Source organism: Arvicola amphibius, chromosome 11, assembly GCF_903992535.2.
Source record: "Arvicola amphibius chromosome 11, mArvAmp1.2, whole genome shotgun sequence".
NCBI lineage: Eukaryota > Metazoa > Chordata > Mammalia > Rodentia > Cricetidae > Arvicola > Arvicola amphibius.
In genome coordinates, this window is record NC_052057.2 from 66,919,542 (window position 1) to 66,932,198 (window position 12,657).

At 38.0% G+C, this 12,657-nt stretch overlaps 1 protein-coding gene across 4 annotated transcripts in view; it reads right to left on the bottom strand.

Moving 5' to 3' along the window:
* Positions 1-206: 206 nt before the first annotated feature.
* Positions 207-12,657, bottom strand: part of Hnf4g (hepatocyte nuclear factor 4 gamma) — a 142,971-nt gene continuing 130,520 nt past the window's right edge. For all 4 annotated transcript variants that reach the window (XM_038347738.1, XM_038347736.1, XM_038347735.2 and 1 more), the window contains 5 exons: positions 12,100-12,187; positions 8,195-8,347; positions 7,841-8,077; positions 6,753-6,875; positions 207-2,877 (listed from right to left, as the gene is read on the bottom strand). In XM_038347738.1, the coding sequence (XP_038203666.1) occupies positions 2,756-2,877; positions 6,753-6,875; positions 7,841-8,077; positions 8,195-8,347; positions 12,100-12,187 (723 nt within the window). In that variant the 3' untranslated portion in view covers positions 207-2,755. The remainder of the gene's footprint in view (positions 2,878-6,752; positions 6,876-7,840; positions 8,078-8,194; positions 8,348-12,099; positions 12,188-12,657) is intronic.

Sequence of the window (12,657 nt, forward strand, 5' to 3'; positions counted from 1 at the left end):
TCAAACCCAGGTATACAAATAGAGGTATGTATACATATACATATATACATATATTTGGTGTGTATGTATGTATATATGTGCTAAAATCAATCTTTTCTGCCTAAAGACCACTCCATAGCAATATAACACACTGACAATATAAATGGCAATGTATTTCCAATGTGATAAAAATAGTTTTAAATACTAATGAAGCATCCCATTTTAGCTATATTTTCTCAGTTTTTATTTAGAAAGCTCAGTAAAACAGGAGTCACAGTTTAGAAATATTTTAATCTCACTGTAATTCAACATTTAAAAAGTTACTCATTTCTGATTTTCAACAGTGAAATTTATAAAAATAATTTTGCATTTATAAAATGAATTGTTATCTCATAATAAATTATTTATATCTGTCACCTGAAAAAGTGTATTTTATAAAAGCAATGACTTTTCTTAACAATATCATGATAATACATTGAAAACATCAGTTCTTCTTTGTCCACCATTTCTGGCAGCTTGATGTATAAAAATACTATATTACAAATTCCCTGACAATAGTTATCAAAACAAAATTATTAGCAATAGTTTCTAAAACATAACTTTTTCATAAATTTTTATGAACACATTATTCACCAAAGTATAAACCTTATATTCTGTGTTTTTAGATGATTTGTTATTGTCTGAATTCCCAAATGCCTCCTCACTTATGTTGCTAAACAGTCAAAAATATGATGCTATGCAGAGAAGGGGATACTGGAAGGTGAAGAGGTCACGAGGGCAGAGCCTGCATGAGGGAAAATGGTATTCTTACAAAAGTGGTCCCTGAGACTTGTTTCACAAATAACCATCTACAGATCAGAGCGAGACTCTGATAATTCTTTGCTCATGGGCTTCTTAACCTAGACAGCAATGAGAAATAAATTTCTGTTGTTTACTCTTCCAGTATATGGTATGTTCTTATAGTGGCCCAGGTAGACTAACTTTTTTTTTTTATTTTAGGAGAATAACATTAAACAAGGAAACAAAACCTACAAATGATATTTATACTCAAGAGATTTAGTTACTTGCTTGTTTCATGGAACAAGAGTAAATTTTCAAAACATTAATAATTAAGGAACCCCTCTTTCTCTTTCTCTTCCCCCTCACTCAATGTTATATTTTAGTTTACAAGGGTTGCTGCATTTGAAGAAATACAGTTGATTCTATGAAAGTGCTGGTAGCTGTCAGACTACCTCACTTTTAGATCTGAGTTAGTTCATATGAAAATGGTCTTTGTACCACTAGGAAGGTGGAAACAATGACTCATAGTCTGAGAAACTGGGAAGGTCCCTGGAAAACCTTAACCCAAAATCTTACAACTTTGGATGCTTTTTATCTTTTGATATTTATTCAATTTTATATACTTATATAATAATATTTATATTAATGTATTCAGCCATTTTTCATTACTTCTGTAAATATAAAAGGGAAAGAACAAGAAAGGGTGGGAGAAGGAGAGCGAGTGCACACAGAGGCGGGGCTATCGCTGCTTCATGGGGTGTCCTATAATTAATGCTTTGAAAATAAATTCCAGATGTAGGTAAACTCAACTAGTTGGGGCTACTTTTTAGTCTAGAATTAGATGTTCAGTATATTCCTATGTTGCAAATTCCCCTAAGTCATCCAAACCAATCTTGTACACTTTTTATCTTCTTTAGTGTTATAGGGATAGATGTGAGGATTGCAAAAGGTACAAAACTGGTCTCTTATCCTCAGTGCAAATGCTGTAAGCAGTTGTGGACTCATTTCCTTCATTCATGAGCACTATGGCAAATAATTTTCCATCGTTAGCCTGTGTATATTTTAAAAATATACACACCCTGACCCAATCTTATTAAAACCAACCAGATCTGGGTTTGCAAAATGTGTTCAAAGACATGTTCCCCAGGGTCCTTTCTCCCAGAGTTGTATAACTTGAGCTGACACAGGTTCACATAGAAAGACTCTTCGGGTTTCCCAGAGAGCTGGTGTGGGGATGCGCCAAGGTCTAACGAATGAGTGACTTTCCATATTTTCTAAGAGTGAGACATGAATTCCCCTTTATATTGAGCCATTGTTTGGCATTACTTTGTTTTACTATGGCTTGTATCATCACTAAAAGAAGCAACATGCCTTCCCTTAACAGACCTCTTCAAATTTAGTCACATTACAGAGAATATCCAGTCATCCTTAAAATGGCATTAGTTCTCTGAAGTTAACTTAGAAACATTTGTTGCAAGCAGCAGAAGGCCCTGACATATTATCCTTTCAAGAAATGCTCTATTCCACAGCTACTGCTCACCTTTTCTAATCTTCAAGTTTACAATTTATTTTTTTAAAATAATTGGTTTATTTTTATATTACCTAGTGTTGCTGATCTACTTTTAACCAATAGGAACATTTAATTCTGCACCACATTACAACAAAGCAATTATTTACAGATTTAAATTAATATTATGAAAAAAAATGAAAGCCATACATAAGATGCCAATAGCTTGGGCACAGTGCAGAAATAGTTGGAAACAATACACTATAAAAAAAACTTTAAATTCAAATATACAGAGGTTGCATGTGAAAGCTTTAGTTTACAGCAACAATAAGCATAATGTGGTTACAAACAAGAAAATAGGATACCACCTTTCAACAGCACCATGGAGAAGCAAGCCTTGCCTAAAAGTTGGCAAAAGTACCATCCTGAGACATTTCAAGAGCAATGGGCTTCACATTTACACAGTACCATTCAGAAGTGAGCACTTTCTCACAACTGCTTTTGTTTAGAGAGGGACTGGTGTGAAATGACGGACGCTTGGTTCGCAGTGATTTTGTACTGTTCTTGTCCAGAACCCTGGGGTGGGGAAGGGAGTGGGGTTTCTGGAGTTGCTGAAAAGGAAACAGAATAGTGTATGTTAGTCGTCTCTCTGCCACACCACACAAGGTCCTAAAGAATGTCAATAGGCATTACTATATTTAGAGGAAAGGTCACATGTAAAGCATTGATGTATAGAATGAATTATCAGGCCCCTGACACACTAATGGTCAGATACTCACTTCCTTCCCACAGAGAGCTAAGCAATGCTAGACAATCATGCTAAGCAATCTTTTCTCACTTCAAGATGTTTCCTGGCTTTCATATGTTCTCCTACACACCCAAAAGAAAGAAATTACTAAAGACAATTATTAGAATGTTGATTTATCCCAAATATATTAGGAAGATCAATCTTCATAACATCTCCAATCAAGATATGTATAAAATGAAAATACATGTCACTTGCATTCTATACATTTTAGATGATCTAAAAATTAAAGTTCAGTTGCTTTACAAGAGTTTTGAAATCTAAGCCGCAGCCCATAACCTCTGGATCATGCTAGTTTGTTGCTATACAATCCTATTACAATTGAGCTGGCCTGCTCCTTCCCCTTCAATGCTAAGAGCAAACCTGCATAATCGAATAGAAAGTAATTGAATATAAAAAATTGAATTGAAAATTTTTTTGAAATGTAGTTTGAATACTTTATTGAGTAGGAATGTATTCCTTCCTATCGTGGAATTTTAGTATATTGTAAAATAAAATCTATGATATCCTTTAACTTTAGAAAACAAAATATTTGATAGCACTAGTATTAAATGTTTGTTCACATTATAAATGCCATAGATTTTTCAGTTTTTAAAGAATGCATATAAAAACAAGAACAATCTCCTTATGGCTGCTATTCTTTAATATCTTATATTATTGCTAAGTATGGATTAGCACTTACTTCAAAAATGGCATTTTTCTTTCCCAAGACAGGGTTTCTCTGTAGCTTTGGAGCCTCTCCTGAAACTAAATCTTGTTGACCAGGCTGGTCTTGAACTCACAGAGATCCAACTGTCTCTGCCTCCCAAGTGCTAGGAATAAAGGCGTGTGCCACCACCGCCCCCACAAAAAGCAGCACTTTTAAAAAAAGTTTTATTAAGTTCTACATATTTCTCTGCTCCCCTCCTTGCCTCTCCACTCCCCTTCAACCATGCTCCCAATTTACTCTGGAGATTTTGTCTTTTTCTATTTCCCATGTACATTAGATCTATGTATGTCTCTCTTTAATGTGGCTTGTTTGAAAAGAAATACAGAAATTTTCTACTCAAATTATTTTTTTTTCTGGCAGAACTGGATGTCAACCTGTAGAAGAATCAAATTATTTCTTGACAAATAGAGCAGTTTTAAAATTTAAGGATCTTCTATAAAGACAAAAAAAAAAAAACACTGATTTCTTTTAGCTGATGTTTAACGTCTTGCTTTGCATATAATACAAACAGTTCCAAGCAAGCACAAACCAGCTCAAGTTTTCCTTTACAAGCCAGTCAAGTGGAACTCCAAAAATGTGAAATTACATGGGCCATGTGGGTGCACCAATGTTATAAATAGTTATTAAAGACTATTTTATGTTCAGTAGACAATGCAAATGTGCATAAAATTATATCACTATAATGAAAGCCTATAATGAAAGTGCATTACCTGGTTTGATATCAAAAGAAAACAGATGAAAAGTAAATTTTGGATTAATAGGTACAATTTCATAAGCATTGTTTTATGTTTTGATATGAGGCATTTCCCTCAGACCACATATGGATGGCTTAGCCTCAAATTCGTGGTTCCTTGGGAGTGATGGAAACTTCAGCTGGAAGTAGATCTTTGGGGAATGCCTCTGGAAGGTGGTTTGTGCATGCACCATTCCTGTCTCTCATTCTCTGCTTTTCGGCTGCCTTGAAAGGAGAAGCTCTGCTGCACTAAGCCCTACCCATTATGCTGCCTTGTCATTCTCCCTGCAGTGGGCGGATGTAGCAAGCACATCATGAAAGCACTGAAACCAGGTACCAAAACCAATCTTTTCTGGTGAGTAGTGAGTCCCTCTTAGTTCCCGCCATAGTGATGAACATTGATTCACAGATGATTAAGCAATCAATCTAGATACCAGATAGAATCTTTATCCCCAGAGTAACGTTAAAAAGTCAAACTTGCATTAAACCTACACCATTTTGTGGTTAACATGGCCACCAACAACTTACAACACTTAACAGATTTTCGAACTCTAAAGAATTTTCTTAAGTAGACCCATTTTGCACAATTATTATTTGGTGTAATTGTAGTTACCATAGCTTAGTTAAAAAGCACTACTCTTTTAACAACATGGTTTAAAATCCATTTACCATGGTAACTTACAATGACCCATGAATACCTGCATAAACAAAACTTACTCTAAATCTTTCATCTAGAAACCACTTCCTAATAACAGATGCCGTTGTGATCAGCCATGATCACAATGCTTCTCTGTCTGTGATGGGCCACTGACATCGTTTGTTTAGCTTAGGCAAGGACACAGCATATCCTTCTTTCTTGTCCCCACAATAATGATCTCTGGTAACCATTTACAAGACTGGGTAATTGAAAGAACTGACCAACAGCAATGATAAGCAATGAAGAAATAATAAACAATAAGGCTGGAAATTGAAATTCAAGTCTACACGGGATGATAGCAGAAACAGCTCTGCAGATATTACTGCTGTTCAAGGCTATAAGTGTGCATCTAGGAACTTAGGAGGAATACTTGTCTGTGTAAGGAAGAGAAACTTTGATTTAAAAAAAAGCAATGGAAGTGAAATCAGCAAAGAAAAAAGTCCTAAAGAGCAAATTTGCACAGCTACATCGGGATATTGAACATGGAAAAGGTAAGATGAGGAAAGGTGGTTCAAGCTTCTGAAGGGGTAAAACTGACCACCATCCATGCAAAATGTTTCCTTTCTGTCAGGACATGGTCCAAGAAGGAAGTCCTGTAAGGAGAACCCTGAGCGACTGTGAGAATACGCCAAGAAAACAAGACAAGAGTCTTGTGACTTCAGCTTCTTCATAATAAAAAATTGTTCTTGGAATCTGTTTTGTGCTCCTCCAAGTGGAGAAGATGGGAATGAATTTATTTTGGGGTACTCATTATTGCTTGTTATTGTTATTCAAGTCAATATTTAAACTATTATTCTTTGTATGGAAAAATGTGTTTTGCCACATGTGTCTTGTCCTTGTGATTGTATCAGTTCAAACGCAGGAAAACCTTACTTAGATGACCTTTCTTAACCCTCACAGTATAAATTGTCTCAGACTTTCAGTAAAGCTGGCTACTGCATACTTTAATCCACCTCACTTACAGGCTCCATTCTCCCCGGTCCCACAAACTCTAGAAAGGTGACTCCTTCTAATGTGTTAAGGAAGCAAGGAACACTCAAACCAGTCTGTTATGTTTTTAACAACAAAATTATAATGTGTTACTTCTCACTGTTTCTGATCCCTTATAGCACGTTTATTTTTTCAATTTCCTAATACATTTTCTATCTGTAGTGAAGAGCGTTTGGTATTTTACCAATTTTACAGATCATGAGCAACCATAATTGTTTATTACAATTTTTTTGGTTTAGTTTCCATTTAATGGCTATTTGTATGGCTCTACACCAACACAAAGGCAGACATTATCTGTATGTTTTATGTTGCCCAGACTTATAGAATAGAAAAAATTTAAGTTTTTACATCTTCAGTTTCGGATTCTAACTCATACCTCGAGAGAGTAAGTAATGATCTGAGTATTTAAGTCTCATACATCTAACTACGGTGGAGGAAATCCCATCTAAGATCTGTAGTTCCTGGGAACTAAGAGTATCCTATCCTAAGTTATAATTTCCCTAAATAACTAAACTAAAGAGATTACAGCTGGAGATTTCTTCAGATACTTACAGATTTGGTCTGTATGAACCAATGTGGACATGGGACCTAAAAGTATCGTTTGCCCAGTTAGTGGGTCCTGAGACAAATGGGGGTGCATTGGGTGATGCAGATGGCTTCCATCATTGGCAGCACCTACGAAAGACATAAAAATGCTTGCATTAGTGACATTTACTGTGGCTTCACCTTGTTGCATGTTTTCAATGATAGTTTAAATGCTACTATTTGCAAAGTACTTTTGGAAAAATTCAGAAACAAATGCAGAGTGCTACCCCCATGTTAAAGACAATGTCAGCTTTCATGGTGCGCTGGAGAAATGAATGCTATATCATAACATTGAGTATTAATAATGGACCTTGTGTGCAGTTTCCTGGAATCATTAGGTTTCCTGCCTGTTGTTAAAGCAATTCCAAGAATCACTTACCTCAAGTTTATAGTATTTGGATTCACCCTAATGGCATGAACAACTTTTATTTCAGAAAGATAACATTAGGAACACATTAAGTACCAGAAAACTAAAAATAGATATAGTGACTTTCCAAGGAAATTTAATCTAAATCAGAACATAAAATAACGATTCCTTAACTTATTCCTGACATTTATTCCAACCCTGAAGTCACATTTTCTTCTTCTACTAGTTTATGTCAGTTAATTCCTTCAGGGGCAAAATGTTCATTTTTCAGTCATTTGATTCGTATATGGGTTAAGCAGCAATTTCTTTGTTTTTAGACTTTTAAGGAAGTGAAAGACAAAAAAAAATCCATCCTTCTCAAAGTCCTCAAAGTGAGGAATGCATTCTAGTTAGCACACATGGAAGAGCCTGAGGATTGAAGTCAAAGAGGCCGGGCCCACAAGCGATGCCAAGGGCCAGGGAGAACAGGCATCGTAATCTGTTCAAGATCTTTTGTCTTCTTCACGTTGTGTAGACTTTCTAAGTGTAGCAAATTAGATTTTGTATGCCCTGTTAGAAGACCAATGCAGGGAGGAATGGGAACTTCAAACTAATGAAGTAACTCAAGGCCAAAGGAAGTAAAGGGGCACCCTGCTCTTGCGCATGGGCAGTAAAGCTAAGCAATAAGGAAGTGCGCCAGTGCACTCACCGCCCAGCAACATCTCCTGGAGGAGGTTGTCAATTTTGACCATGCCAAACAGTTTGACAAACTGAATTTGCTCGATCATCTGCCAGGTGATGCTCTGCAGGGTGGGCAACAGCAAGAGCAGCTCTCCGAACCTGCCCCTGGAGTCATACTGCCGGTCGTTGATGTAATCCTCCAGGCTGATCTGGACCTGGAACCGCATGTTCTTAATCTTCACGGGGTCGCTCAGGCCTTTTGCATCTGGTTAGGGAAACAGACACAGGCACGCTTAGGAGGTCGGCAGACCGAAGACTCTATAAGATGGGGAAGGATCGTTTAAGTATCGTGCTACTAATTTTCACAGTTTTGAAAACACACCTGGGTCAAAGAACACAATGGCCTTCAAACACGCATACTCATTGTCATCTATCTGGATCTCTTGGAATGGTCTAACCAGCTCATCGAGGACTCGATTAGCCACTCGGCTGACTTCGACTTCACAGCTGTTACGGTGAATGACATAGTTGTTTCCTGAAAGAAAATGAAGAATTAACCACCTTCTCTACTGGACTGTTGGACGCTGTTTGCCTTTTGAAGTACTGGTATTCAAAATGGTGTCCTGCGGCATGGACTGTGTGAGGTGTTGTACCTTCCCGTGGCACTGACTTCGTCAGGCGAGAACATCAGAACGCTCTGAGAGAATCGATAACGATAATGTGGCCATGTGCGTTTTAACAGCCTCCGTCACTGGTGATAACAAAAAGTACAGACTCATAACCAGCTAATAATTGACAGGGGCGAATCGACCGGTAATGATTAGCCTTCCTCTGTGTCAGGCCTCTATTAGTGCCTCGCTCATTAACGAGCTGAACACAAATCCTAAAGAATCTTCCTTGCTAACAGTGGATTAAAGCCAGCATGCTTTGGTGCTCTTAGAGGAAGAATGGATCAGATGCAGTTTAAACAAGCTTAGGCGTGGGAGAAGAATTAGCATGTGCAATGTCACGAGTTGCCTCACAGATAGTATACTCCATTTTTTGGGTTCATTCTTTTTTGATATGTGTGTGTAGCAGTGGCAGGTCTGCAATAAACCCAGCCTATACATAGAAGTCAGAGGACACCCTCATTTTGCACCTTGTTTAATCCAGTATATCATTGTTGTTCCATATTGTGTGCCAGGCTAGTGGGCCCGTGAGCATTCCAGGAACCTACCTCTTTTGCCTGCCCTCTCTCAATAGAAGTTCTGGGCCTACAGATGCATGCCATAGCACCTGATGTTACATAGGTCTTAGGGATTTGTACTCAGTTCTTCATAATTATGTGGGAAGAACTTGACCCCTTCAGCCATCACCCCAGACTGTTCTTCCTTATTGTGCCAACTGATTTTAATTTCAGTTTTACTCAGGCTAGAGTTAACTGAGCAAGCAGAAGGAACCTCAGCTGAAAAACACTTCCATAAGATTTGGCTGTAGACAAAACCCTTGGGTATTAATTAGTGATTGAAATGGGAGGGCCCAACCCACTGTGGGTGGTGCCATTCCTGAACTGGTGGTCATGGATTCTATAACAGAGCAGGCTGAACAAGCCATGAGAAGCACGTCAGTCGGCAGCATCCCTCCACGACCTCTGCTCCTGCATCTAGGTCCCTGCTCGGCTTGAGCTCCTGCCCTGACGTCCTTCAGTGACGAAGGAAGTCATGTGGAATTGAAGGCAAAGTACATGCTTTCCTCCTCAAATAGCTTCTGGGCTGTGTTATCACAGTAATGGAAATCCGATCTAAGACACTTAGTTTTTTTACATAGAGGTAACTTGACCAGTTTATTGAACTGAGTTCAAGGGAGTTCAGAAATGTGATAGAGCAGGACCAGCTAACCCCTCCAAATCTTTCTATCTTCGACATTCTCTAGCTATAATATGGTAAATTTTTATAATAAACATATCCTGGTACTATATAAAAAGATATATTTTAAATTATCCCACTGTAGATAAAGGTGACCATTATTGTTTGGATCTTGGATATCTCTCAAAGGCTTATACATTGAATTTTTGAACTGCAATTTACAGCTTCACTGGGAAATAGTAAAGCCTTTAAAACTGAGGCTCACAGGGAAGGGAAGGGTCTAGTTCACTGAAGATATGCCCTTTTTTAATTTAATTTTTCCCCTGCACAGATGTTTGGCACCCATGTCTTTCTGTGCACCACATTTGTGCCGGGTACCCACAGAAGCTGAAAAGGGATGTCAGATCACCTTGAACAGACGGTTGTGAGCTACCTTGTGGGTACCAAGAATCAAACTCTTGGTCCTCTGGAAGAACAGTTAATGCTCAACCCCTGAGCCATCTCTCCAGCCCTTAAGGTGTCCTTTTGAAGAGAATATATGTATACTATATTTCTCTCTCTTTTTAATATGAACAGTGTCCTCTGCAGAACATGCCTTCCACAGTGTTCTGTGCTGTCCCCGGTCTAGAGCAACAGGGTCAAGCACCTATAAACAGAAACCTCTGGAACTGGGAGCCACATAAACATTTCACCTTTGTTTGTTTGGACAGTTGGGTTTTCGAGGCAGGGTTTCTCTGGGTAGTGTGACCATCCTGGAACTTGCTCTGGAGACCATGCTGGCCTTGAACTCAAAGTTGTGCCTGCCTCTACCTCCTGAGTGCTAGGATTAAAGATGTGAGAAACCAATACCTGGATTCACCATTCCTTCTTTTAAGTTGATTGTTTCAGGTATTTTTCCAACGTTCTGTATGTCACAAAGTATCCAAACACTGAAGTGCTAACCTATCTCCCAGATCCAATGTTAGCTTCCTTGATGTGTGAGGGACTAAAATATCATATATATTTAAAGTGTGCAAATGCAATGCTCGTATATACACATACACAGAAAGAGAGATGATTACCACAGCCACACAAACTGAACATACCTATCATTGTATATAGTCATCTTTGTGAGTATTCTATTCTGTCATATGAAAACAGTTGACCTAGTTATTAATGAAAAATGAGGTGTAGCATGCTTGTTTTCCAGTTATATTATAAAAGGATTTACAGAAAGAACAGAATTCGCAGTGTTTGGTAGAAATGCAACCAACATGTTTAGCTGAGGTCCCCGGCACATTCTATTGTCCCCATTATGGTTTAGAATTCTAGGTCTTGGCTGCCTGACTTTCCATCGTGATCAAAACATTCCCTTCCTCTATTCCTTCATTGCAGAACAGGCAGGATAACAGTGTTTTACCTCAGTGAATAAGTGAGAGAGTGTATGTTAGCACAATGCACTTAAAGCAGAGCATTTAATAAATGTATATGTTCAATAAATAGTTAGCACTCTTACATCATGTCCCATTCATTTACATTTGGGACTAAAATGTCACTCAGAACCTAATCTTTTCAGTTAACAGGACAGGACGGAGACAGTCTCCAGGGAGAATGCCGGGTTTTCTTGTGTCTTTTCGTCCTTCTCACTCTTTTCTAATGGGTCTTTTTCCCAGGTTTTTTTTTTTTTTTTTTTTGAGACCGGGTTTCTCTGTGTAACAGCCCTGACTGTCCTGTAATTAGCTCTGTAGACCAGTCTGGCCTGGAACTCACAGAGACCCACCTACCTCTGACTTCCTAGTGCTGGGATTAAAGACATGTACCACTACCACCCAACCTCTGTTCTGCTCTTGCTGATTCTTACAATTCTACCTACCAGTAGTTTTCAGACATTGCCTGCCATTTTTAATACAATTGCTTTATAGTGTATTGTGAACAACAAGATCATGGGAAAGAAATATGTTCCTTAAAAGAGTATATACTAGTCTACTAAGCAGTCTCTGATAGAGCATGAAAGGATGTGGAGATTCAATAATTGGACATCTAAATAGTTATTTCTTAAACAAGTCAGCATCAAGATTATGGAGCAAAATCTCTATCGCATTTTAAAATTTCAATATTTCCCCATCATTTCACAGTATTCTGAACTTACATTCGATCAAAACAAAGAGAAGTAGGGCCAGCAAGACTGCCCAGTGAGTAAAGATGGTTTCGTTCAAGCAGGAGGACCTGATTCCATTTCTGGGATACACAGAATTGTTCTCTGATGGCCCAAGGCACCACACACACACACACACACACACACACACACACACACACCACACCCCACACTAGAGCTGAGGGAGGACATAAGAAACAGCACACACTTTTAAAACAGAGCACCACTGTGTGCTTTGTACATGCAGAAGAAAGCCCACAAATCATATCTAAAAAAATAGGCATAATTACTTCTTTAAAAAAAACTTACCCAAAAGCAAAACATCTTTATACATCATGGATCTCTTTGTAGCTCCAAGCAGTAAGTGTTCTCCGGCGTGAGCTCTCAACAGGGCCACCTTAAGGAAAGTTTTGAAGTTTAACAATTAATTATAAAATATAATGATTAAAAGGCAGTACAAGGTGAGCCTGATTAACTTACACTGTTCCTTATGCTTGCCTCTTTTTCTGCCTTTTTTTTCTAGTATACAATATTTATACATACTTAAAATGATGAGGTTTTCTAGGTTTTGCTCTTAGCACCTCAGAAACAGTTGCTCTGGGGTAGCAGAGAAAAACGGATATTCTGTTTGGGAGGCAAGCAGAATGGAGCAGACTTGACTTCACAGCCCAGCTTAGTGGCCTGCACCTTCTATTCCTGTTTAACCCAATGTACATTTACTAATAGGTTTGGATTTACTTTGTTTTCATATATAAATGAATTACCAAATGTAGCCCTGAGAATTATGTACAAATATGTACAAACATGATTTCCTGCAAATAATAAATTATATAAACAAAAGCAAACCATAGGCTTGCAAAGAAGGGA